General features: G+C 49.3%; 1 protein-coding gene across 4 annotated transcripts; it reads right to left on the reverse strand.

Annotated features, from left to right (window-relative positions):
* On the reverse strand, positions 1-23503 carry LOC109739548 (AUGMIN subunit 3). 4 transcript variants are annotated; one of them, XM_020298630.4, is made up of 18 exons: positions 23194-23503; positions 22590-22626; positions 22343-22446; positions 22024-22219; positions 21515-21581; positions 21284-21387; positions 11720-11759; positions 10579-10633; positions 4404-4535; positions 3989-4058; positions 3418-3475; positions 3274-3329; positions 3036-3191; positions 1086-1197; positions 866-1007; positions 584-659; positions 415-510; positions 1-309 (listed from the first exon to the last, which is right to left on the reverse strand). In XM_020298630.4, the coding sequence occupies exons 1-18, from the start codon at positions 23370-23372 to the stop codon at positions 181-183; spliced, it is 1809 nt and encodes a 602-aa protein (XP_020154219.1). In that variant the 5' UTR covers positions 23373-23503; the 3' UTR covers positions 1-180. The 4 variants fall into 4 exon arrangements, with proteins under 4 accessions (XP_020154219.1, XP_073364554.1, XP_073364556.1 ...); XM_073508453.1 differs by having other exon boundaries at positions 3030-3191; XM_073508455.1 differs by lacking the exon at positions 4404-4535.
* Between the last annotated feature and the right edge of the window lie 1591 nt (positions 23504-25094).

The following is a 25094-nucleotide window of genomic DNA, read 5'->3' on the forward strand; positions in this document are numbered from 1 at the left end:
TTTTAGGAGGCTTCGGGTGAAATTGTACCCTCCTCGTAAACGATGTACTTGTTATTTTGAATGAATAAGTCTTGTGTTTTCAAAAAAAGTAAAAAACCTCCGGAGGAAAGCCTTCGAGCTGAGCAAGACAAGAATGCAAACAAGACTCTGCACTTGCCTTATTGACCACCCTATCCAACATTACTCCGGGATTCCTCTAACACGAGAAGTCAGCTCTCTGACTTGATTCTCAAGCCGTCCTGGATGGCAGAAGAAATCGGCGAATACTCGTCTTTCCTGCTGCGCATTGCGTGAAGGCTGCTGTAACATCTGCACAACATTTGTAAATATTGAAGTGATGACTGAATCCACATACAGAACTACACCAAAAATGCTAAAACAGCTGAGTGCTACCAACACGAGGAAGCAACAGACCTTGGTCTTTTCCTCTCGAGCCATCGTTACTTCATTAACAGAAGCATAGACTTCATAGCTGATCATTTCCAATTCTTCAAGTGCTTGCGCCAGTGGCTAAGTAAAACATGGTGAGCTACTAGCAACGGAACAGAGTAGGAAAGGGTAGACAGATGCGATGAGAATGTACCCATGGTGTAAATTTTGGTAGCATATGTGTAACGGGTACAGATAAAATCTGCTCGAGTGTTTGGACCATCCTGCATCTGCAAAATTATGACAAATCATGGGAGTGATTGCATCTAACATATAACTCTATCAACACAACTTTTGTCAATGTCTCAATGAGTATTAGTGTGAACCTCCTCTTGCTGATGTGCAGTAAGCAAGATTCAACCACCCAATATATTGAAGAAAGGTGAAATTTATTTAGGGAAGAAATGTTTTGTGCACAATTGAGAGGTCAACTCACTGTTCATCGATAAATCTTCCCCGTTCACGTGGAAGAACATTTTCAAGCTCATGCTGATAACAGTGGAGCTCATCCTCCAGCTCAGATATCTGCTCAACCAAAGCACATGCTGAAACATATGTTGGTGTCATTGTTTGAGAACCTACAAAAAATGGGAAGAATGAATTATTCCTACTTCCAGTAGGTTGCACCATATGATTTGTGCAAAAACCCTGCTTACCTGAGTAACTGCTAAGAATATCCCTCACAGCATGGAGAAAAGTATCCCGGTCATCAATAGACCCTTCTTCGATCATGCTAGACGCGGCTTCGCCAATTAGATGATATTGGTCCTATGTATTGTGTAGTATATACTCTATTTTATAAGAGTGTACACATGAAGTGAATATTAACAAGCTAAACTACATCATTAACTTTCAAGTGAATATAAGTCAGGCTGCAGGTGGGACTCCCCGTGGGCGTCCCACCTCGACCCACTCCGTCCCATTAGAAATTGGTGGGTACAGGGGGACAAGCCACGAAAACTTAGCAGAGTTAAGTGGGTAGAAGTGGGAGTCCCGCCAAATGAACCAATCATCAAGAAAATGGATGAACGTAACAATAAGCAATAGGGTAAGAGAATGCCATGGAGCTTGCCCTTGTCATCCTCGCGCCGAGGTACCCATGTTCTGTTCTGCGCCCGGCTGGTGGCGACGAAGCTGCCCAACTACTGCGCGTGACTAGCCGCGTTCGTGCCGGAGATGCTGCCGGGCCCGAGCTACAACGCGGAGAAGATCTTCGACACGGTGGTGCGGCAGACGCGGTGCCACCTCACCAGCTGCAGGAACAAGGACGAGATCCTGGCGAGGCTCCACAAGATCGAGGCCGACGAGCAGAAGTACACGGAGGGCGTGGAGCAGCACCATCGCGGAGAAGGCAGCACTGCTGGGCGGGCAGCTAGGGGCAGCACTAGGCCAGGATTACAGGCGGCGCTGGGCGGTGCTGGGCGAGTTCTTGGAGGAGCTACTGCTGTTCCTCGCGCCGACGGACGTCGTGGACATCCACGCCGAGGTGCTCGGCACCGGCGGCGAGTTCATGACGCAGCTATGGGTGCTGCTCGCCCACGTCGGCGTGCTCGACTGCCCGGGACCCAGTACCACCACACGTGATCGGTTTTAGCTCCGAACAAACAGGAATACATGGTGGTGGGACATGGGAGATGTCGAAAAACTCAACTTTCCATCGATCTAGTGCAATTGATAGGGATTGTGCACCTGCGCGACCGTCCTCTTTGTTGTTCTTCGTCAAGCCTGAGCTGGTGGTGCCGCGCCAACGTCGTGGACATCCACGCCGAGGTGCTCGGCACCGGCGGCGAGTTCATGACGCAGCTATGGGTGCTGCTCGCCCACGTCGGCGTGCTCGACTGCCCGGGACCCAGTACCACCACACGTGATCGGTTTTAGCTCCGAACAAACAGGAATACATGGTGGTGGGACATGGGAGATGTCGAAAAACTCAACTTTCCATCGATCTAGTGCAATTGATAGGGATTGTGCACCTGCGCGACCGTCCTCTTTGTTGTTCTTCGTCAAGCCTGAGCTGGTGGTGCCGCGCCAACGCGAGGTGAGGCCGCTCTCCAACGTCGACAACCAGCCGGAGGTGCATTTATACGTGATAGTCATCGAATTCTTCCGGTGCCTCGTCCCCGGAGGGGCGCCGGCTCAACCGGTGGGTTTCCTCAAGGCCGGCCTGGAGGATGCCCTGGTGCACTACTACCCCATGGCTGGTCGCCTGCGGGAGCTCCCACACGGCAAGAAGCTAGTGGTGGACTGCACGGCGGAGGTAGTGGTGTTCATGGAGGCGGACGCCACGTGCGGCTGGAGGAGTTCGCCAAGCCGCTGGTGCCACCATACCCCTGCGTTGACGAGCTCATGTGCGACGTGGGTGATATGGGAGCTATCGTCCGCAAGCCGTTGCTCAGGAAACTAACCGAGGGCTAGAAAAAGTGGGTCTAGTGGGTTCCCGATGGGTTAAGTGGGATAGCCCATCAATTTTTTGCAGTGTTCCACGGGTGCCCACTAAACACTTTTAAGTGGGATGGGTGGATGAGTCCCACCGCAGCCCACTCCCACCTGCAGCCTGAAATATAAGAGTGTACACACAGTGATAAAACAGCAAGCAGTACCAATACCAGGCGACTATTGACAGCTAATACGTAGCTCTGCAGCTCCATTTCTGTAGCTTTCAACAATGAATAGGCACTCGAAATTTTTGTCCGTCTTTCAAGCTGGCAGGCTATCGCCAGAAACCGATGAGCAGCAAGCTGATTCACCAAATGATTGATGAACTGCGACAAAGAAGAAATGTCTACATTATCACTTAGTTTGGTAGGACGTCGGTCTCCACCGGAACAGGGTAGTAGCAAGTACCCTTTTTTGCTGGCTTATGTAGCATTCCTGGCGATGAACAATCAAGTTATGATCCCCTAGAAGGTCATAGGTAGCAACATGAAGCGCCAAGCTCAATACCGCAAAACACTTTCAAATGCTTACTGAGTCATGACAAGATCACACCTTGCAGAATATTTGCACCCTCAAGTCGAGCCAGGTCAGAACACAAGCTTGCGACAGTCTAGAGAAAAGAACAATGAAAAGAGACCATTAATTATTACACAATCTAGCAAACAAAATAGAAACATGGCAGATAAAGTATGGGTTAGCTAAATTAGGGGCAAACATATAATTTTTACTTGAGACAGTGGGAAAAGAGTGTATTGGGACTATGGATTGAGGATACAAGCTCCTTAATAGACAAATAAGCTATCACGCTCATGGTCTGTAGGTACACTCTTCACAAAATTTAGCTTCATTGTTCATTCATGTAGTAACTCCACTGAAACAGCCATGAGCTCGTGATATGACCAAGGTGTCTAGGAAAAACTATTCCCACTGCCTACTATATTTCCCTTATCCGGCAGGGGCCTGTAACATATCATCGATAAAGCACATAATGCTCATAGGAATAGAACATTATTCACCCAAGGCATCAAACAGTCAGCTTAACAATTCTGAAGCATCCATGGAGGAAAAAACTTTTAGGTAGTTCATGATATATTAGGAACTAAATTCTTGTTTTAGAATATACCTCGGATAGGCATTCCTGCACTTGAAGGGAGAGATCCTTCAGCTCTTCTGTAAGTTCAGAATTTCTCCTCCTGAGAACGAAATAAGAAAATCCACAATACAGCAGATACATAAGTTATGGAATTATACAAATTCAGAACAGCACATAAACAAAAGCTCCACTGCAGTACCATATAATAAGGATAAAATACACACAGCCTAACCATTTTCATACAAAAAAAAGAAGTGTTCTCTACAAGACTTTATTCAATCTCTACTTATTGTGCCCAAGCTACGGAAGTAAAATTAGTGACGACAGCAAGAACCAAGCAGTTCCCTTATTAGAGATGGCCAAGAAGGAATATACCATATTCTCAAAACTTCCATTCTCAAATAATTATATTATGCTAACTCCAGTTTACTATTGTCATACATACCTTAGAGAATGGATGTCTTCATGAATATATGAGTGTTGAGATGCCAACTGAGCTCTCAGCTTTGAAAGTGTAGCCTCCTCATTAGCATGTTCCATTTGTGCTTCGATGTACTGTTTTTTACTTTTAGCAAATCTTTTAATAGGAGAGAGGCCTTAGTACAACAAGTAGAATGGCTCTTCAATTTGATGGTGACTATAAGGTAGACTGTTAAAAGATAATATACAACGGACATCAAAACGTCAAAGAAGAGATATAAATCTGAGTCCATGTCATGTGGTATCTGAAGGAACACTCAAGTACTTATATCTGTCATGGATGTTGAATTTTCCTGACATACATTTATTTTTAAAGAAAGGGGTGAACAGTGGACGCAGCAATTCGGCTTCTGAGCTCATCTGCTCCCTTGAGTGAACAGTAAAAGAATACTAGAAAAATTAAAAAAAATCTGATTTTTTTTAATGGAAGATGTTCAAGTGCGTGATGTCCGTGCCAAATTTGGTGGTGTTTGGACATCTGAGTAACTCCCAGAAAAAAATTGGGGTCTGTGAGAAAGTTTACTGTTCACTCACTGTTTGGACCGATTTTGTCTTTTTTGCCACGAGCTCCTCAAATGTCCGTCCGAACACGATGAATTTTTTCCCGAACAACACGCATTCGAGTGTCTTGGTTGACAAAAAAATCAGACTTTTTTTTTATTTTTCTAGTATTGTTTTATTTTACGGAAACACTAACGCCCACACGTGTGGGCGTTTGCATCTCGCCCACACGCGTGGATCCGCGTCCATTTGTGGTTGCACGAATCTTGGCATGTTTGTGGTGCCACGTAGAACTGGGCTGGTGTGTGGGCATTCACTCGGTCGCCCACACGTCCGTTTCACCACACGGAGGGGACGGTGTGTGGGCGTTTAGCAGTTCGCCCACACGCCAGTTTTCACTCACGCACAAGGGCTAGTGTGTGGGCATTTGCCATCTCGCCCACACGCCCGTCTCCTCTCTCCACACCCAAGCTGCCAGTTGCCATGCGTTTTGCAGTGTACATGGCAACTGCCCTAGCGTGCTAGTAAGCAGATGGCAACTCTCTTTTTTTTTACCCGAACATGTCAGTTGCCATGTTCGTTGCAGGGTACACGGCAACTGCCCTAGTGTGCTTGTAAGCAGATGGCAACTCTCCCTTTTACCCGAACATGTTGTTTTGCCATGTCTCTTTGTAGCGCTACACGGTAACTGCCTAGTGTTAGTAGGTGGCAACTCCAAAGGTTTTCAAATCATGGCAACTGTAGTAAACCAGACCATACATGGCAACTGCTTAGTGTTAGTAGGTGGCAACCTCTAAAGTTTTCAAATCATGGCAACTATAGTAAACCAGACCATCATGGCAACAGCTGCAGTTGTCCAAAATGGCATCTGGCACTTGACCTGAGATGGCAACTGTAGTTGAGCAACCATGGCAACTGTAGTTGTCCGACATGGCAACTGTAGTTTAGCGACATGGCAACTGCAGTTAAACGGACATTGAAGAGGGTCCGGACCATGGCAACTGCGGGGACGCGTGGTGACTGTCACGCGGGGCGTGTGGGACCGTGAGGTAGGTGGCTGAGAGAGGTCGTGTGGGCGTTATGCATTTTGCCCACACGTAGGCATGTGAGAGGGACCGCAAGGGAAAAAAAGAGGCGTGTGGGCGCTAGTTGTTTTGCCCACACGTAGGCGTGTGGGCTGGTTCTCTTAGACACCACACAAAACGTGTGGGCAGACCCCTTAACATCCACACATGTGGCAGTTATCGTCGTCCTTATTTTACTATTCACCGAGAGTAGATGAGCCGGGTTCAGAAATGAATATTCGGTGGTGAACATGAATTAATAGGGCATAAATTGATACCGATGGATATTCCAATGCACTTTCTTGAGATTATGATTTGTATTAAGGAAAATTGTATACGAAATTTAAGGTCAAAATTCAAATTTGAATAGTCAAAATACACCTATCATTTTGAAATAGAGAGTATACTAACTATTATCTCCTACATGATCGCTGCCATGGTCATTTTCCTTAACGGATCCTTAATCCCTGCGCATGACCAGAATATGCCTTAGGAAAAAAATGGGGAGAGCAGAACTTTTTCGAGAAAACGCAAAAGCCTCGCGTTTAGATGCATTGATAGAGAGAAGAGTTTGCACAAGCCCTCGGAAGGGCAACACCCGATGTATACAATGCAACACCCCTAGCCGCTAGGTGCTGCCACCACCGGAAGCAAACCCGCTAGATCATGCACTCCTGCCATCACCCATTGCCCCGCCTCCGCCTTTACCGTGTCAAGGAGACGAGCTAAGCTGGCCAGAGCGTTGTCGAAGATGATCGCACTGCAGTGCTTCCAAATGCACCAGGCCATCAGCATTAAAACCAATGAAGGCCTTTCCAGGCCAAGGTGGGGACGAATCAGCAATTTTGTTGCCACTAGTCCACGAAGTCATCCCCCTCAGGGGGGGGGGGGGCGTAGATCGGATCCAGGAGAGCACCTCATGCCATGCACTGTCGGTGTCTAAGAATCGGACATTGTGCTGTTAGCTACAACACTTTGAGAATTCGGCCAGGGACTGAACACGTCTAGCTTCCTAGGTCATGATCGATCGAAGGAGAAAGAACGGGAGGAAGAACACGCAAGAAATACCCAGGTTCAGGCCACCGTGTTGGTGTAATACTCTCCTGCATTTGCCCTTTATTTCATATGGTGACTGGCTACAATGTGTGACTTGTGTTGTCCATGAATCAGTCGCCCCTGTTGAGGCCGCAGCCTTCCCCTATTTATAGTGCCTCACGGGGCCCCTCGCGGAGTTTCTCATTGGCTAAATATTTGATTGAGTAGGCTGGCTCTAGCTTGTACCCGCGGAGTATGGCCGCCTGCGCCACGCGCGCACATGCTTGTGATGATGGTTCCCAGAGCATCGCATTGCACCGCAGATATTCTCCTGCTTCTTTCCTCGTAGAGTGCGGTCAGTGCTAGGGTACCGTCCCTGTAGCAATATACAAAGGAAGGGACCGCTCGTGGCTACTATGGATGACCGCAGGCGGAGAAAAGCTCTGCTCGAGCCTGTTGAGTATTATGATTATTAGGAAACAAAGGATAGACTAGGAATTATTCTAGCTTGTCTTGTACTCCAAGATGGTCATGTACTCCTATATATAGGCCCACGAGACTCAAGCAATACATCAACAATTCCACCAGTCCTTCTCTATTCCCTTTTAACATGGTATCAACCTAACCGATCCAAACTCTAGCCGCCCCCCGCCGCTTCTGCACCGCGCCGCCCCCGGGGCCGCACGTACCTAGGGTTCGTGCGCCGGTCGTGTTGATCGGCAGCACTAGAGTCTTTTTTCCCGATCCTTGATCTGGGTTTCTCTCTCTCGCCGGTCGTCTTGATCGGCGGTTTTTTTTTGGTTTTCCGATCTCAGATCAGCTTGCGTCGCCCGCTACCGTTTGTCATCTACGTGCCTCTACTCCGACCTTGGTGGCGACTCCACCGGCATCTTCGACTGGATCGGTTGCTACGCTGCGCCCAAGGCTTCACACGTGCCCATGAAGGCGAGATATTTCTCGTGCGCGCGCTGTTGTGTTCGCCTGCTTAGGCGTGCATGCTGGCTCATAGATCCATCACGTATTCACGTGGCCGGTGCCAGTGTTCACGCACGCTGCAACATGCATGGGTGTGGCTACTCGTGTGGCTGTCTCCGTCTGGTGCGAGCTTCTGCATCGTCCGGCCACGCGGACGCGCCGCAGGTGCCTCATTGTCTGTCGTGCCTTCGGTTTGTTCAACCGTACGTGTATATCTCTGCAGGACTGTAACAGCCCAAAAGTGATGAGTCCCACTTTGTAATATATCCAACCTTTGTCATGATCTATTTCCATGTGGGCATCGATATATATGGCTTCAGCTTCTTGTTTTGCATTGTTTCTTTTATTTGTTGCATGCCATGCCCACCATTGTTATGTTGCATTGTGCCTCTTGTCATTTTGCATTTCATCATGCTCATCATGTGCATTGCACTCTTCTTGTGTTGTTGCTAGCTCTATGCATATGACCCATGCACCATCACCTCTCCCTTCCTTCTTGTTTCTTTTATTTTGCAAGTGAATTCTTCCCTGCCCCATTAAATGTTCATTCCTTCCTTATAAATCTTGCACCTTGCCTACAACCTCTCTGTCAAACTGCAGCTCATTTGAAGTTGGTTTGGTTGGGTTCAAAAATGGAGCAAGTTTGAATTAACTTGGTTTATTTTTCTATCTCTAAAATTGTCCAAAACAATTTTAACAAATAGTGCATAAATCCAGGAGCTCAGGAATAGTTTTACTTCCCTCTTATTCTTCCTATAACTCCCTGGTCTTCCTTTCCTACAGCTGTGATTTTGTATGTTCAGAATTTAAGAAGAAAAGAAGAGGGCCTTGCCGCTTGGGCCTCCTCCCTGCGCGCAGCCCACCCGGGCCTCTCCCTTTTTGTGATGAACCAGAGATCTCGATCTAGAATTGGGGGAGAAGCAGAGAAGGGAGTAGGTGAGAAGCGTGTGGGAGGAGGAGATGGTTCAACTGATTTACTTTCTCGATGCCTTGATCGTTCTCCGTTCGGTACATAAGTAGCTGACTACATGGGCCAACCCTCGCCCAGCACGACTTGCTTACAAGGCCCAAGCCCAGATCACCACGCAGGGTGTTGCAAGTTCAGTTAAGTTCAGATGAACTTGCACTGCTTCAGTCCGCTGCAGATGACGAACTGCTGCCATCTGCAGGCGCGACATTGTCCCCTCCTTGAGATGTGTCTTCCTCCCATATGCTGGCGGTAGGGAACCGCTGCCGTAGTACGTCGTAATCTTCCCAGGTGGCTGCAGAGGAAGGCATGTTGTCCCACTGGATTTGGAGCTGCACGACTGGAGCGTTGCCCCTCTTCATCATGCGTCGGTCCAGGATGGCAGCTGGTTGTGCTTCGCTGGCAGTGAGGTCCGGTACCTTGGGGAGCTCGGAGAAGACCGGTGTATAGTCGGGGACGAAGGGCTTCAATTGTGAGACGTGGAATACCGGATGGATGCGGCTGTCCGGAGGAAGCTGGAGACGGTACGCCAGGGTGCTGATGCGCTCGGTGACGACGAACGGTCCAAAGAACTTGTATGCCAATTTGCGCTTAGGTCCCTCCACATCAAGTTATCCAGAACAGCTAGCGCGATCCAACGATGGAGCTCGGAGACGGTTGGGAATCTCAGGCTCCAATTTGCGGTGGCCTCGGAAATAATTCCAAGGCTTGATCAAGCCCAAGAGGAGAGGGTTCTGACTCAGGAGGAGCTGGGTTTCCGCAAAGCCCTCAAACACAGGTTGCTGGGCATCGCGGCGGTGGAAAGCACGAGAATGTGTCAGCGTTCGCGACAGATCAGGATTTGGGACAGGGATACCAGCACCAGGTTCTTCCACATTAAGGCAAGCTCTAGGAGAAGGCGGAATTTCACATCAGGATTCGACAGATCAGGATTCAGGACGAGGATGCCAGCACCAGGTTCTTCCACATCAGAAATGAAATAAGATAAAATATTGTTGTTGATTATTGTCATGTGTGGAATGCACTAAGTTCCCTTTAGTGTAAATTGTTGATTGTTGTGATTTGTGAAGAAATATATGGGCCTACAAGTATATTTCTGTAGATTAATTGCGTATGTAAAACATATACTTTATTATCCACATCTATAACAAGTTTAACGAGCTAGCACGCGAGTTACATGAGTCAAGCCGAGTTTCAAACTGAGCTCAATATGTTAACGAATCAAGCCGAGCTAACTTGTTATCTTGACGAGCTCTAACGAGTCGGCTCGGCTTGAATTCCAGCCCTAGCGCCGAAATCGACCGAGAGTTCTACTCGAGAGGTCCTTGCCTTCCATGCCTTCCAGCAAGCTCGACGCCAGCTTCTCAATAGAAGATGAAGCACTAACTTACAGAACCTAATTATATCAACAATGTCTTGCAACAAGAATCGTCATATCTATCCTTAGGTGGAGACATGACAGGTGATGGATGCCATAGTTCCAAGTTTTCATATGGTAACAAATAAAGGGGATTTTAACATACTGAAGATGCAGCAATTTGGAGTAGTAAACCAAAAATAAATAAATCAGCGTAATTGACAGATCGATAAATACTTACACTGAATTAATTCGCTTTAGTTCGACCACAAAATGACGAGGCTTTTCGGAATCTCCTGCAAAGAAAAGGAAGAAACTTTGTTTATTGTAATTCGCTCTGGAAGTTCATAACCTAGATGTTGAAAACCTGCATGGGAATTACTGAGTGCGACTTCTTGGTGAAATTAAAGTATACATTAAGATATCAATAATAGAGAACACAACAGCCAAGCCCATCTGGGACCAGTAAATGGCAGATACCGAAGACTTGGTTGAAAAGGTGCCACTCTTATCTTCTTGATTTTGGACAAGCTGTTGACTCCATTCTCTAACCCGACATGAACTCAGGGAGACAGATATTAAATAGCTCCATTCAGAATTGAAACTCGATTTAAGTCAATTAAGCATAATCAGACCTAAAGATGCACTCATTGTGGGAAAACTCAAAACAAGTACGGGTAGCTAAGCATAACATTTTACCAGAAAACTTGAGGTGTCAAATAGAATAGCATGGTCAGCTTACAATAGTGCAGTCCTATGTTGGCTGGGTACATAAAAGTGGAACATTCAACATTTCTCATCGCAGCAATAAAATAACACATTATGCTGACACATGAAAAAGGATTTATAGCCTTTCCATCACCTGTATCCAACTTCAGCAGTGGAATGCATAAAAATAACATCAAATAGAGGGAACGACAGATTCAGTCAGGGCTTTAAGAGGTAAGAATAAAATGATATTCCACCTGTGTGTCCTCGTGCGGTCGAACAGAAAGTGAGAGAGCAATGTTAGGGTTAGTCACGTGGGCTTTTATTTGGCTCGGGGTGTGCTATCGGCATCACCGTATCCTGACGGGTCAACACCGTGTCCTCCACCGTATCGTTTTTTTTTCTTTTGCTTTTTCTTTCTTTTGTTTTAATCAAAAATCACGATACTCCTGGAATACGCGTATTGCGGCTGTATCGTGTGTATCGCCGTATCGGCGCCATCCTGCACGTGGACATGGCACTTCTGGCCGTATCGGTGCTTCAGAGCAAAAGAGAATATAAAAAAAAGTATCTGCATTTATTGGCTCTGAAAAATAAGAACATATTAAAAGTATGGAGATAGTAGACATAAGAAAATCGTAATTATGGCAAGGAGCAAGTAAATGAATCCTCACCCCTTGGCATGTCTTCTTTGGCAACAAACCGGAGAGCTCCCTGCAAAACCCCAAATAGGAAACTTGCTCAGCACATAATGGTAAAAGTATGATCCAATGTTCTAACAGTAAATTTAGCCTCAACAACAGTTATCGAGTTCAAGACCTGGCTGGCAAAACTTAAAAATACCCACTAGGTCAATGGTTAGGCCTGCGGGAGGCAATATGCGAGGGAGAGTTTTTTTTCGAGGAACCGGCAGGAGCAAATATGTACAGAGGGGCGCACATTTTTTTGGGGGGGGGGGGGGGGGGGGGGCGTGGAAAAACGGAAAAACATCTCAGCCGACCCCCACGGTGGGCATGGCGCCGCCAAACGCCATATGGCGCTGCTTAATGTCCTCCAGAGCCAACATGGCCACCTCAAGGTGTGTCATTCCTTTGACGTCAAGGCGGTGATGTCATACCACCATTCGGAAACTCCGCCAGGTTCAGGCAGGTAAGAGGACACAAGTAGGTTTTCACCTCAGGTGCTCACATGGCTCCAAACAGCAACGGAAAAAGGGTAGCCTTTGCACAGGTGAGTGGCTGTCTCCGGAGCCTGGAGGCACTTGACACATGGAGTCATGGGGCCATCCGCGAGTTGTCAGCCTATCAGCCGTAAGAATTCTGCCATGGAGAATGAGCAATGCGAAGAATTTGCATTTGAGCTCCGAATGCGCGGTCCAAATCTTGGGAGTCAAACCTAGGGTGGGATCCAAGGAATTGAGCCGCATACGCCGACGCGGAAGAGTAGACCCCATTGGCCGTCAAGTTCCAGGAGATGGAGTCCTCCTGGTTTGGCAAGGGTTGGGTTTGACTGATCCATTCCGAGAGACCAACAAATTCCCCTAGCTGGGCCACCGAGTGCTGTCTGGACACCGCCTTGATCCAGCTCTCCCCACTGAGCTTGGTATGAACTGTCCTGTGCTTGCGGGTAGCAATCTTGTAGAGCTTCGGTGCAAGCTCCTTGAGGGGGCCCCTACCGCTCCAATTGTCATGCCAGAAAAGCGTCGTGCGTCCATTGTCGATGGTGATGGTGGTGGAAGCTAGGAAAAATGCCGTGTTTGCTTGGTCGCACGGCAGCTGGGAGCCAACCCATGGCCTGTCCAGGTCATTCCACTGATGCCAATGCCAGCGCAGTTGGAGAGCACGCCCAAAACGCGTCAACCCAAAATGCCAATGCCTCCCCACTGCTCCCTGACGACGGCCCTGCGGCCTCCCCCTGCTCCCCGCCAACGGCCCTAGGCACCTAGCGTCCAGCCCGGCTGGTCCCATCGGTGCTCCCGGCCCGGAGGGCTCCCTCGCTGTTCTGGCCGCGGCCACCTCACTACCTCGGCTAGACCTGTAGATGTGTGCTCTGCCGGCTGGGGAGAGGGTCGACTCGGGCCTGCTCCGGTCTCTGGCTCCGATCCTCGCGTCTCCTCCAGCCTCTCCTCGCCTGACCGCCACCCCAACTTCCCCCCTATCAGCTACTAGCAGTGGGGTGGCCTCCGTCCTGTCTACACCTGTGGTTGTGCCTCCCCACCCGCCACGGACCGCTGCCTACTCCAGGCATGGGCGCTCGACCTCGACTCCGGTGACGTCCTCCCGTCGCAGTGCCGGATCGATGTTGCCCGGCCGGCTGGTAGCCCTGCTCTGCCCATCCCGGAGCGGGCAGAGCTTCGAGCCGCGGCCAGCAACCTCAAGCCAGGTACCCCAGTCATCCCAGCTAGTTCATCTACATGCCCGTTTTCTGCTCTGGAGTCGGCACCGCTAGGGCATCTAGCTAAGGTCGCGGCCGACTCCGCTATAGTTTTCAGGGGGGAGGTAGCTCCCCCTAGTTCAGATCGAGGCAATCCGTGCCCGGGAAATCCTTGATGGGAGGTTGGCTGAGGCCCGCGCACGCATGGTTGCGCCCCCTGCCCCCGCAGCCAGTGGACCTCCCACGTCCACGCAGTCGGATAGCCAGGCCCCGCAAGCGGCCTTGGAGATCCGTGGCTGCACCCGCTCCCGCACCGCCGCCCTTCGCGCCCAAAGCGCCTCCCGTGTCCTGGGGTCAAGCAGCCCCCCGATGGCGGCTTAATGCAGACCCTCTTCTGCAACATCCGCGGCTTCGGCCAAGATGGCCGTCGCCGCCAACTCATCGAGTACATGCGAGATGAGCGGATAGACATCGTGGCAATCCAAGAAACCATGCGCACAGAGTTCTCCTTGTCTGAGCTTGAGCGATTGAGCACCCACCTATTTGCTTGGCATTGGCTCCCTTCAAGTGGGATCGCCCGGCACTCGGGTGGCATCCTGCTAGGTGTTAAGGATGCCACCTTTGAGGTGGGTGGTATGGATAGGGGTGAGTTCTACGTCAGTATGGAGCTGTTCGAACGTGCTCTCAACTTCAAGTGGGAGATCATTATCGTCTATGGCCCCGCTGACCACCGCCGATCTGAGTCCTTCCTTGATGAACTTAAGACGAAGGTGTCGGCCGCGCGTCTGCCCGTAGTAGTGGGTGGCGACTTCAACCTCCTCCGATTTGCGGAGGATAAGAGCAACGATCTAGTAAACTACCCTCGGATGCAAATGTTCAATGATTGCATCGCTGAGCTCGGTCTCCGGGAATTAGATAGGGTTGGTGCCAGATTCACCTGGACCAACCGCCAGGCGGACCCGACCCGCTCCGTTCTGGATCGCGTCTTGGTCTCGCCGGAGTGGGAGCTTCGCTGCCCCCTCGCCTCCCTCCAAGCCATCACCCGGATTGGCTCGGACCATGTCCCTCTGCTCATGTCTTCTCAGGACGACTGCCCGCCCCCTACGCCTAGGTTTCGCCGAGGCCGTTCGTGACCGCTGGCTGGAGGCCCGGCTTGCTCCGCACCGGTCCTTCTCGGCGGTCGATGATTGGCACTTCTGCGCCAAGCGCTCTCGACAGTTTATGAAGGGTTGGGGCGCCAACCTCGGCCGAGACCTGCGGGATCGCAAGAATGCCCTCCTCACCTCCATCCAAGCTCTTGACCTCCAGGCTAACTCGGTGGGACTAGCCCCCGATGCGTGGTTGCTTTGCTACGACCTTAAGGATCAGCTCACGGTCATCTACACCGACGAGGAGGCATATTGGCGACTTCGGGGGACCCAAAAGTGGGTCTTCAAGGGTGACGCCAATACGGCCTATTTCCAGGCCATCGACAATGGTCGTAGGAGGCGGAATACCATCCCCTTGCTTTGGGACGGAGAGACCCTACTGCAGCGCCCGGCCGATATCCGCGCTCATGTCGATGGCTTCTATAAAGCCCTCTTTTCCACACCCCCCCCCCCCAGGGGAAGCTTGGCCCTAGCTGCGGACTTTTGGGTTGGCCCCAGTGCATCTCCACCGCAGAAAATGCCGCCCTCGCGGCTCCGTTCGGTGAGGAGCAAGTCTGGGCGGCGATTAGAAGCATGAATCCATCGTCCGCCCCTGGCCCCGACGGCCTACCAGTGAAGTTCTTCCAGGCCTTCTGGACTGTCATCAAACCGGAGGTCATGGCCCTCTTTGAGGATTTCTATGTGGGCACCATTGACCTCCACCGTCTTGACTACGGGATCATCACATTGATCCCCAAGGTGCCTGGAGCCTCAGACATTCGTCAGTTCAGGCCGATCACCGTGATCAATGTGATCTTTCGCATTCTGGCAAAGGGGTACGCCAATAGGGTGGCCCCTTTGGCCGACCGCATCACCCACCCTGACCAGTCCGCCTTCATCCAAGGCCGTATATTCTAGATGGGGTTCTTGTCTTCCATGAAGTTCTACACGAGGTCCGGTCCAAAAACCTCAAAGCAGTCTTCCTGAAAATTGACTTCCACAAAGCCTATGACACGGTTAGCTGGACCTTCCTTCGGAAGTGTTGCTCAGGAAAGGGTTCGACGATCGCTGGGTCGCCCTGGTTATGCAGATGGTTACCTCTGGGCACACCGCGGTTAACATTAATTGAGAGATCGGTCCCTATTTCCCCACCCTATGTGGGGTTAGGCAGGGTGACCCCTTCTCTCCATTTCTGTTCAACATGGTGGTTGATGCCCTAGCGACTATCCTTGATAAGGCGAAGACCGCGGGCCACATCCACGGCATAGTCCCGCACCTAGCGGAGGGAGGTGGTGTTTCCCTCCTCCAATATGCCGACGACACCATTATCATGGTGGAAGGCTCGACAGCCGATATCACGAACCTGAAATTTCTGCTGTTGTGCTTCCAACAGTTGTCAAGTCTCAAAATAAACTTCGATAAGAGCGAGGTGATGGTATTAGGCTACTCTCCCTCTGAGAGTCAGAGTATAGCTAACCGACTCAACTGTCGGCTTGGTTCTTTCCCCACCACCTACCTACCTGGGGATCCCCATTAGCAACTCGGCTTTCCGTAGCAGACCTACGGCCCCCGGTGCTCAAGCTTCAGCACCGTATCGAGCCTTGACAGGAGATGGCTGTCTAAGGTGGCTCGGACGATCCTCGTCAACTCGGCCGGTGATGGAGATAAACAGAAATACCATATGGTTCGTTGGACCGACATCTGCAAACCTACGGACCAAGGTGGCCTCGGCATCATGTCCTCCAAACACATGAACCTGGCCCTCCTGACGAGGTGGCTTTGGCGCATTGCGAATGGCGAGGGAGGTCTGTGGCTGCAAATCATCCGGAACAAATACTTACGCGGCCAACCTCTTGCCTTCTGCCTTCGGACAGGGGGCTCCCAGTTCTAGCAGTCCGCCATCCAGCTGCTCTCGGTTCTCCGCATCGGGACCTCCATCACGGTTGGCTCTGGGACAGCCACCCTGTTTTGGTTCGACCGTTGGGCTGGGGACTCCCCTTCCGTTGCGCGGTTCCCGAATCTTTTCTCCATCGCGGTGGAGCCTAGGATCTCCATTGAGACGGCCCTTATTGAATTAGGGCGTCTCGCGTTCTGGCGGCCATTTGGGCCCCTGGATATCGCCGCCTGGCATGAGCTCCTGGAGGCCGTCGCGCTTCACGAGCCTGATCTGACGCAGACGCATGATCGCTTATCGTGGCACCTAGAGCCCTCGGGCAAATTCTCCACGAAGTCCTTGTACCAGGCCATCGCCCCCAACCCAGGCCCGGCGGCCCTCGAGATGATCTGGGCTATCTGTGTGACACTCAAGATCAGGATCTTCATGTGGCAATGGATCCGTGGCCGGCTGCCCTCCGGCATGGAGGTGTTAAAACGGAATGGCCCGGGCGACGGGATTTGTCCCCTTTGTGGGACTGAGGAAAACTCGAATCTCATTTTCTTCTCATGCGTCTCCGCCCAGTTCCTCTGGAGCTGCCTCCATGAGGTAGTCAGGGGCTGTGTTGCAGGGATACGTCACATAAGTGCCGTATCGGTGCAGGATACTGCACTAGGACGGGGATACGTCCGGATACGCGTGGGATACCCATATCCCTACGTATCACGTTTTTGCGAATTAAAATAAAGAGAGAAAAATAGGGATACGACTGAGACACGCGGGGATACACCACGGATACGTTAGGCCTGTTACCACTCGATCTCCAGCCCATCAAAAGGCCTACTTGCGATGGGTAAATAAACCTAATCGCTGGAGTCCATCCTGCCGTCACCTGCAGTTGCCAAATCGTGAGGGTTCGAGCCGCATCTCCAGACTCCCTTCCGGCGCCGGCGCCGGCGGCACCTCGCAGCTCGCTGCCTGCCTCCGTCCTCCAACTCCAAGTCGGCAAGTCTTCCCCATCCTTAGTCTGTACGCAAGTAAGCTACTAAGCTTCAATCCATTGCTTCAAGTTTTCTGTTCTTAAGCATGGTATGGATTAGGATTTAGGGGAGAACGAAGTACATCTATTTATCTATTTTTCCAATGTTAGGGAATGACGTGTAGGTTTGTGATGGCAATTTCCCAGGGAGTTATTCAGATCACCCTGAATGAAAAAGATCAGGTTACTTCATAAACATCAATTTTCTCATCCTCTAAAAATTTGTGTTTTGTTGCTTTTTTTTATGCATTCATACATATACTCGCCGTATCCCCGTATGCCTATTTCCAGAGAATGCCGTTTTCCCGTATCGCCGTATCCGTATCCCCGTACCATGTAACATAGGTCAGGGCTAGTTGGTGCAACACCAACTTCCCGGACCTCTTCACCGAGGTCCAGGCATCAACCCCGTCGGGCCGCCACATTAGGTGGCTGCTCATTGGGGTCCTTGCTTGAACGCTCTAGACCGTGCGCAATAAGCTTGTCATCCAGCGTGTGCCTCTTCGACGTGCCACTAACGCAGTATTCAAAATGTGTGGTTATTTGCAGCTCTGGCGGCCGCTTAGCCGTCACCAGGACCAGGACGCCATCAACATCATCATTGCTGACCTTCGCGCGATGGCTCTTCACTTGGCGCCGCCGCTTCCTCCTCCACCACCCGAGACGGATTAGCTTCTTAGTTGCGGTGTCACCGCCTTTGTTTTCCTTTCTTCAGGGCTTGTTGAGCTGTGCCCTCAACAGAACCCTCTTGTACTCTATGTTGTGCGACTGTGTGTGTGTGTGTGGACCTCTGTGGTACTTTGTGGTTGTGGTGGTTTGCTTTCTTTATAAAGCGGGGCGAAAGCCTTTTTCGGTAAAACGGTCAATATCAGCAATGCCCAGGCCTCCCAACTCCTTTGAGTGGCACACGGTTTCCAGTTAACCAGCGAGTGCCCCCAGATGCCTGCTCTTGGTCATCTTTAGCCCAAATGAATCCCCTGGTAATCTTGTTGATCTTGTTCCACGGCCATTTCGGGAAGGGAAGAGCGGTGAGGTGGAAGGTGGCAATGGCGGCGAGGACCGATTTTGCCAGAGCCAGGGCCACCCTTCCGGGCTTCTTAAGGTTTTTCCCCTTCCATCCCGGAAGTCTTCCAGAGATTTTGTCAATGAGTGGCTGAAGGTCGGCCTTGCGAAGTCAACGGAAGTGAAGAGGAAGAGAGGAAACCCCAGATAGCGTCCTGCGAAAGCCGCGACCCTGGCCGGGAAGGTCAACAGGATGTCCACAAGGTCAATGTCGTTGCAGCGGATGGGGAAGACCTCAGATTTTGCCAGATTGGTGACAAGGCCCCTAGCCTCACTAAATGCCGCGAGGATGGCAGAGATCACGCGCAATTCGTCCTTGTCCAACAACAACAACAACAAAGCCTTTAGTCCCAAACAAGTTGGGGTAGGCTAGAGGTGAAACCCATAAGATCTCGCAACCAACTCATGGCTCTGGCACATGGATAGCAAGCTTCCACGCACCCCTGTCCATAGCTAGCTCTTTGGTGATACTCCAATCCTTCAGGTCTCTCTTAACGGACTCCTCCCATGTCAAATTCGGTCTACCCCGCCCTCTCTTGACATTCTCCGCACGCTTTAGCCGTCCACTATGCACTGGAGCTTCTGGAGGCCTGCGCTGAATATGCCCAAACCATCTCAGACGATGTTGGACAAGCTTCTCTTCAATTGGTGCTACCCCAACTCTATCTCGTATATCATCATTCCGGACTCGATCCTTCCTCGTGTGGCCACACATCCATCTCAGCATACGCATCTCCGCCACACCTAACTGTTGAACATGTCGCCTTTTAGTCGGCCAACACTCAGTGCCATACAACATTGCGGGTCGAACCGTCGTCCTGTAGAACTTGCCTTTTAGCTTTTGTGGCACTCTCTTGTCACAGAGAATGCAATTCGTCCTTGTCCGGGTTTGCAAAAATACTGGCATCTTTCGCGAAGAGGGGGATCCTGTAACGCACCATGCATGCACGGATGGGCTTGAGAATACCCCTCTGTGTGCCAACTGAAGGATCTTCTACAGCGGATCAATGGCCAGGATGAAGAGCATAGGGGAAAGTGGACCCCCTGGTGCAAACCATGGACGTGACTGAAAGATGCGACGGGGTTGCCATTGAGCAGGAACCTAGAGAAGGAGGAGGCCAAGGATAGGCAGATCCAGTTCCACCAACGCTGCCCGAAACCTAGACGCTGCAACACCTGAAGCAAGTATGCCCAGTTCACGGAGTCAAAGGCTTTTGAGATGCCAAGCTTGAGGAAAAGGCCCGGAATGTTTCTTCTGTGAAGATCTTTAATCAGGTTCTAAACATGCATGAAGTGGTCGAGTATACACCGTTTCTAAACAAAGGCGCTTTGGCACTTGGAGACGATCGTCGGTAGGAGGGGGCAAGCCTGTTAGCCAAGAGCTTGGAGAAGATCTTCGAGAGGCCATGGATCAGACTGATCGGACGGTAGTCCCCAACTCCGAGCGCGTCAAGCTTCTTCGGAAGCATGATGATGTTGGCGGAGTTGATGAGGGAAGCGCAGTCCCCCCCCCCCCGAAGGGCAGCCAAGCAACGGACTACCGCAAACACGCCATTCTTTATGATCATCCAGCAAGACTAGAAGAAAGCTCCAATGAAGCCATCCAGGCCCGGTGACTTAACGGAAGAAAGCTCCAAGTACATAGTCTTCAAGTTACGCCTCAAATCACGCTCTGCCGCAGACAAGGGTCTATTCTCCTCCACCTGATCCAGGAGCCAAATCACCTCCTTCACAATCACAATCTGAGTCTTGAGAACTCTCACGCTCTGGCGCTGCCATGCCTTGAGTGCCTTCGCCGTGCGCCATAGCTTGATGTGAATGCGACGAATGGTGTCCGATCAAGGATAGGCTTATTCCATGCCGAGGCCATAGTCTCATGGAACCTGGGAGCCGAAGCCAGAACTCCTCAAACTTGAAAGAACGCTTTCTTCTTTCCTCCGCTTCACCCTGTAGGAACAGAGGGGCATGTTCTAAGCAAGCCGTGGTGGGCATGTTCTGAGCAAGCCGTGGTGACGGCTTGGAGGTGGTCATTGGGGAATAGCAAGTCCTAGTCGTCAGAGTGTTAGAAGTGGTCGAACTTTGTCAACACAGGGTTTGCCTGGGCATTGGACCAGGTGTGCATTTTCTTTCAACAAGGTGTAATTCTTCCAACTCCAGTTGGTTTAAAACACCACGAAAATTCCCAATCAGGCGCCTATTGATGTTCACGTTGTTCTTGTCCGCCGCTTTGGTGATGAGATTGATGTGAGGGAGAGTATTTTAGTATAATTACATTGCCCATATTTCCCCCCATAAATTTGAACTTTTGAATGAACTGGTTCTTGCAAGTCATAAAAATACTTACCTTTTTCTACATAAAAGGGTACACTCATTATTTAAATTTTGTGTTAATCTATCATATTGTTTCTTCGTTATTTCTTATCTACATATATGATGGTGCACTAAATTATTGCACTAAGCTAATTTCTCCTTTCGTATAGTGTTTAAAATTAATATTCAAACAAGGTATTATTGACAATGTAAAATTGATAATTAGTGCAAATAAGAAAACGAACAAAGATAATACAGGTTTGGTTTTTACAAAAGGCACCAGCGCGTGAATATCTTAGATCTTAGCGACTTGGCAAAATATTAGAATCCCCATGCATCAATTCGCTGTACACTATGTGTATGACCATGTATGATTTTGAGCTGATATTTGCATGTTTTGTTGAACATAAATCAGTTAATATAGGAACAGCGAGATCATGATAGATTAACACACCTTCTCAAACTTCTTAGTGAACCATGTGTTAAGTTCTTTGGTACAAGCCAGGTTACTGATTACATATGATTGGAAATCACAGTATGACAGGTAGACGCCAATATCTATAATGAATAAAATGAAATGAAATGCACGTGAATCAAAATGGAGGTATCCAGTTATCAACGCATGTCAATCTAAGTAACAAATGGTAAGATGTGCAATTTTACACGTGAAGGGCAACACTAATACCAGCTTCTGAATGATAGTAAGACAACTCCTGGATCGTAGCAACAAGTTTTCCAAGTACTGCATTCATCTGAAGCAAAGGAGGGGAAATGGAAAAACAAACCGTCACATAACAAATTCTTCTATTATAGTACTGCAACGAATTCCTATAAGAAATAATAAAGCCAATTAGAAAGAACCACAATTGGTATTTCACACCTATCAAATGTCAGACAGGAAGATAATATAAAAGAACTTAAACATATGTATAGATTTGTGTAAACTTGAAGTCCAGTAAACTCTTTTTGCTGCCAACATGTGTCTTTTTGAGTGAACACGACCACAGTCATCGGCCACAAATGATAGCTAGTTACTTGGTTAATTCCAGAGTACTGCCATGCTCCCGCTGATTATAAACTAGACAATGAGCAGTGCAGACTACAGTTACTTAACACGATACAGCAGGGAATGACACAAGGACAGTGGTATATGGTATACTGTTTCCAGGTTGACAAGAGAAACCAACATTTTACCTCTAAACTTCTCTTGGCAAGTTCCTCATCAAATCTCGCGAGTTTTCCAGTTGCGCTAGTTTTAGCAGATGTGCGGGATTTCTTTCCCTGCGTGATGGTGGTAGCTTGTGCTGTAAGCAAATCAAGCTGCCATTCCAGAGAAGCGAGCTTTTTTTCCAAATCAGAAACTTCAGCTCTAAGTGCTAGTTTTGAGTCGCTAGAAAAAATCAAAAGAAAATCCTTGGTCAATGGAGAGATTAAAACATACTGTTCAAAAGACGAGGGTCACACAATACCAATTGAATCACTTGTTGGATAACACTAGAGCAACATGGCATACCGGATGTCTCCCAGACTTTCTTCCGACAGGAATGTGTATTCATGGTTCTCTCCAGTTTCTGAGAACGCCGAAATACTGTCGAAAGCGGAATCCAAGTCTTTCCCCTAAAAATGGTACTCATATTAGGATCATATCCCTAGCCCGAGACAGCTATATTCCAACAATCGACTAACATTATATGAGGAATTGTAATAACTTAATAGTCCAACTAAGTTTACTAAACAAATGGAGTTAAAAATCTCTATACCTCCAAAAGCTTCCCTTCTAGTTCAAGCTGATCATAGCTGCATAGTCCACGAAACAATAAGACCAGTTTAAGCCTCAGATGAAAGAGAATCAGTACATGTAGGGGAAATCATGATGTAATACGGGATTTAAAATCACAATCTGCAGCTATTCTTCATGCAGCAAAACTTTTGTTATCCTTAATTAAAGAATAGACAGTGCTATGGTATGATGAATCACATTCCTAAAGCATGTGGCGTCTGTTCAGAAAATAAAAGCATGTGGCGACGAATATTGCAGTTGTGCGCTTTTCTCTCCAAAGCCCTCCACTTCCCCGAGATTCACAGACAACTTTGTACTCCACATCACATTACTATATTGAATCCAAACCCCATACTTTTCAGGCCAACTCGAACCAGAACCCCACCCGCAAGCCCGAACAGCGCCTTGCATTGCAAATGCACATTGCACATCTCACAGTGCAGACACATGCCCCTCCCATCGCGTTCGAAACAACCCCACCGAGCAGACGACCTTTACAATCCTTGCACCTGCGCTACCTAGCGCCTGGACACGCTACGATTAGAGAAATTTCTAGAGGGTTCGCGGGACAGATCGGTATGTACAGTTCGAGGTCGGAGGCGGAGAGGACGTTGGCGCGGCGTAGGCGGGCGGCGATCCACGCGAGCACGCGGCTGGAGTCGTCTCCTTGGAGGAACGCCCAATCGAGGCTCTCCGGGTCGAGCGGATCTCCGCTGTCGAACCCCGCGGCGGCCAAGGCGTCGCAGAGCTGCTTCGCGCTCATCGCCGGCGGTGTCGCGTTGATAGATGCGTGCGGAAATGGGAGCAGTGGTGGGGCCGCGGGATGGGTGAGGAACTGTTTTTTTTTTTACAAGGGTGAGGAACTGGTGCGGCACGGCCTGGCCTCTGGCATGCCATGTAACATCGGATGTAAGGAAAATATGTTCGGATCGGATGTAAGATCCTCTATAAAATGCGGGTGCTTAGAAAGAGAAAATATGTTTCGGTGTAAAAAGGTGAAAAAGTTAGAGTGAAGAGTAAAAATGCATGACATGTATGTGTATTGCTTAATGATGCCCACTAGTGGTAGCTTGCATTGGGGAGAAAAAAATAATGTAAATGTCTCAAACTACTTTTTCTCATAGGGCATCCTATCCCTATGCCACCTTAGTTCATGCCCTTAAAGCCTAGCACCGGCGGCCCATGTAACCCCTTTTATAAAATGGTCGTGCCGTGTTGGTCCAAAGGCCCCCGGATCCCTAAAGAAACAAGCCCCCTTTACTGAACAGATTTCTAGCGCATTTTTATAAGAGACACTAATATATTTATAAAGATGAGGTCACTAATGCGGTTCTGAGAATGATGCAAGGGGTAGTGATGGGTCACCTACTACCTACTACGGGTAGGGTCAAGAAGGAGACATCTTGGACTAATCTAGGACCCACATCAACAGCAGCGAGGCCCCCGGGCCACAAGCGCACTCAGGTGTTCATCAATAATTATTCCACTCGGATGTCATCCATCCAATCGGATGTTGTCTGGCCACTCGGCCGCTCCGCAATCACTCGGCTACCCACCCACACTTGGACAAGGGAGGCGAAGGACCGCGCGGGATCTGAAGCGACCAAGGAGCACGACACATGGCTTTACTAGCAATTAAACCTTCAGTTATTAGTAGTAACGCATGCAATAAACATATTCATCAACCCGTCCTTGTAATGGGCTAGCTCAAGGGGTGGCGCACTCTATATAAGCCGCCCCATGGCACTTGGAGAGGGGTTGGTCATGTCCTGTAAGTGCACAGGGCTGTTGTACTTTCGTTATGATAAGTAGAGTGTTGAACTCATAGGAAGCTTATAGGAAGGCACCACAAACCCCGCAACTACGTTGTCACTTTCACGTAGCCACGTACGCACTCAAACCGGAGTTTGGAAAAAGTCTACTCTATAAGTTGCTAGTGAAACTGGAATAGAAAGGGTAATTAACTAAACTACTAACAAGAGAGTAAAAACAGGAAATAAAAAGATGCAAAGTTAGTGGTGAAGGTGCTTGAGTAATAAACGTTCTGGGGGGCCTAGAATCACTACCAGATATGAACTATTGTATCCTCTAGTAACTGGTCAAATGCATAAGTGAGCGGAGGCGGGTACAGAACACGTTCTACTTGAAGTAGACTTCGTGCCACGCACGCCACCATCATAGTCTTCCCCATAGGCTTTCAACTCATGATAATTAAGGGTTACCCCATGAACGCGGCCTCTCTAAGGGTTCTCTGTACTCCCCTATCAATTGTGATGATGGGGAATCAAAGGCTTTTACTGTCACCTTGAATTACCTCAATGCCCCAATCCTTCACAACGACAGTAGCTCCTCTACGGTCAATCATGACAATAGTGCGAGCGAGGCCTCCTCTTAACACTCGTGAGAATACTAACTTGAATCAAGAACATGTAATATTGGATCATACAAAGAATCATATAGGGTTCAACCATATCCTCAAGAACTA

The sequence above is a fragment of the Aegilops tauschii genome, chromosome 2 (assembly GCF_002575655.3).
Source record: "Aegilops tauschii subsp. strangulata cultivar AL8/78 chromosome 2, Aet v6.0, whole genome shotgun sequence".
Classification (NCBI taxonomy): domain Eukaryota; kingdom Viridiplantae; phylum Streptophyta; class Magnoliopsida; order Poales; family Poaceae; genus Aegilops; species Aegilops tauschii.

Bases quoted from the DNA above. Each gene is read 5' to 3' on its own strand.
- LOC109739548 (XM_073508453.1), bottom strand. From the start codon at position 23,372: ATGAGCGCGAAGCAGCTCTGCGACGCCTTGGCCGCCGCGGGGTTCGAC. The intron at 22,627-23,193 runs GTACATACCGAT...TGGACTATGCAG, and splicing joins TCCGCCTCCGACCTCGAACT to CTATGATCAGCTTGAACTAG. The intron at 11,760-21,283 runs GTGTGTTAATCT...GGGGTTTTGCAG, and splicing joins TCACTAAGAAGTTTGAGAAG to GGAGCTCTCCGGTTTGTTGC.